A 1,793-nucleotide genomic window follows, 5' to 3' on the forward strand; every position below is an offset into this window, starting at 1 on the left:
GGATAAGAGAGGGTAACTGCACTTTAAAGGAGAAAAAAAAGGGCAAAAAGTAAGAAAGGTCTAGAAGGTAATTTAAAGTGGTTGGCAGAGTGATAGAGAACATTTTCTTTTATAGGAGTTGAAGAAGATACACGTCAAAAGAGCAAAGAACTCACTTTGACTAAGGCATATGTATGTAAAGGCAGAGTTGGACTTTCAAAAAAATATATATAGAAGCAGAGTAGAAGTTCATATTCAAAATAATTGATACAACTGCAATTACTAACAGGTAAGATTTGCACAATTTAAGATATGCAAATGCATTGATGTATCCAAAAAGCCGCCATAAAATTTTAACCAAATGGCTAGGATTGAATTTTTAACAAGTCCAGTATTCATTAAATTCATCATTGTCTCTCTTCCACACTCCCTTCATTTTAGAAAGTGATAAGGTTTTGTATAGATACATGCTTCTCCAGATATTTAGTTTAAATTCACACTCAAGAATGCAAGATAACTTAATAAAATATGAGACCTTCTTTTCCCTTTTTCCTTTTGATAACTAAATATGACCCAAAGATTAAAGCCGGCCTATTGAGAAGTTGCTTTCTCTACTAGTTGATGTTAAAGATCTTGTCAGTCAAGCAACACTAATCCCTCAAAACCTCAGCCCCAAGATCAGCCAGCCCTTTACCGATTGTTAGGCTAATTAGTCTGTTTTGGCCCTTGGAATAATTGTTTCCCTTGAAATAGATAAACATTACAGGAAAGTATGTACCATGAAATTTGTAATTAGAAACAAAAAGGGCATGGTCAGAGAAGTTGCTAATCAAATTATATCACCAAGAACGTTTAATCAAGCACTAATTCACATTAAAAAGCTATCACAAAAACATTCAGTTCACATCATCCATATTTCTGCCAGCTCAATTTAAGAAACATGGATTACACCTAATGTTAAGAACTTTAAAAATGTAAAAGCTTGAAACAAAACTTTGTCTATTGAAAAGCTAGGACAAATTACCACTACTTGTCTGCCACAAATTGATAATATCAGTAGCATGATTGAGAAGGTGAATCCTTTGCATGTGAGATATCCAGGGCTTGTTTTCAAGCAAAACCTTGAGCTCTTCCCAAGCATCTTTCCTGGGCCAAAAATAGTATGGACTCAAAGGGATTGTACCATGCCCTGGTATCACTTGGTCAAGTGCTATCCCTATGTCTTTTTCCATCCATATAAACTTCAACACTACCCTTGGCTTTTCCAATGGCTTCACCACCACTCCAAGCTTCTACATTATCCCAACAGACAAAATTACAAAAACCCAAGAAACTACAAGTTACAAATGAAGCCTTTTTCTGGGTTTTACAAGAAAAAGGGCAAAGAAACTTTGGCTGGCTTCTCTTGATAGCAGAAAATTCATCCAATTAAACCCAATTTTTCTGGAAAAAAAAACAAAATTAAAGGAAGAAAAAAAGGACCCAAAAACTGACCTCTTTATCAGAAGAAGATTCAGAGGGGGAATCATCCAGAGGCAGTTCATCTGAGAGCACCTGAGCTTTAGCTTTGACTTGTAGAGAGATCATTGGTTTAGCAAAATTTGAGGTTTTGGCAGAAACAGTAAGAGGTTTAAGAAGGAAAAAGGTTGAATTTTGTGAAGGGAATGAAGTCAAGGGTTTAAAGGGGGGTTTTAGATTTGGTTGGAGAGACGTTGTTACCAACATCTTTTTCGTGAGTACTTTCAGTTTCAGGGGAGAATCAGACAACCAATGCAGGAAGTAATTTTCTACCTTGCTTACGTTCCTTTCTATGT

General features: G+C 35.7%; 1 protein-coding gene across 1 annotated transcript; it reads right to left on the minus strand.

Moving 5' to 3' along the window:
• Positions 1 to 879: 879 nt before the first annotated feature.
• Positions 880 to 1,793, minus strand: PSRP3/2 (Ribosomal protein PSRP-3/Ycf65). The gene is made up of 2 exons (XM_021441114.2): positions 1,474 to 1,793; positions 880 to 1,271 (listed from the first exon to the last, which is right to left on the minus strand). Exons 1-2 carry the CDS (start codon positions 1,702 to 1,704, stop codon positions 990 to 992), a joined length of 513 nt encoding a protein of 170 aa, XP_021296789.2. The 5' UTR covers positions 1,705 to 1,793; the 3' UTR covers positions 880 to 989.

Source organism: Theobroma umbraticum, unplaced genomic scaffold (genome assembly GCF_002168275.2).
Source record: "Theobroma umbraticum cultivar Fairchild unplaced genomic scaffold, ASM216827v3 scaffold_12.1, whole genome shotgun sequence".
In the NCBI taxonomy this organism is placed as follows: Eukaryota; Viridiplantae; Streptophyta; class Magnoliopsida; order Malvales; family Malvaceae; genus Theobroma; species Theobroma umbraticum.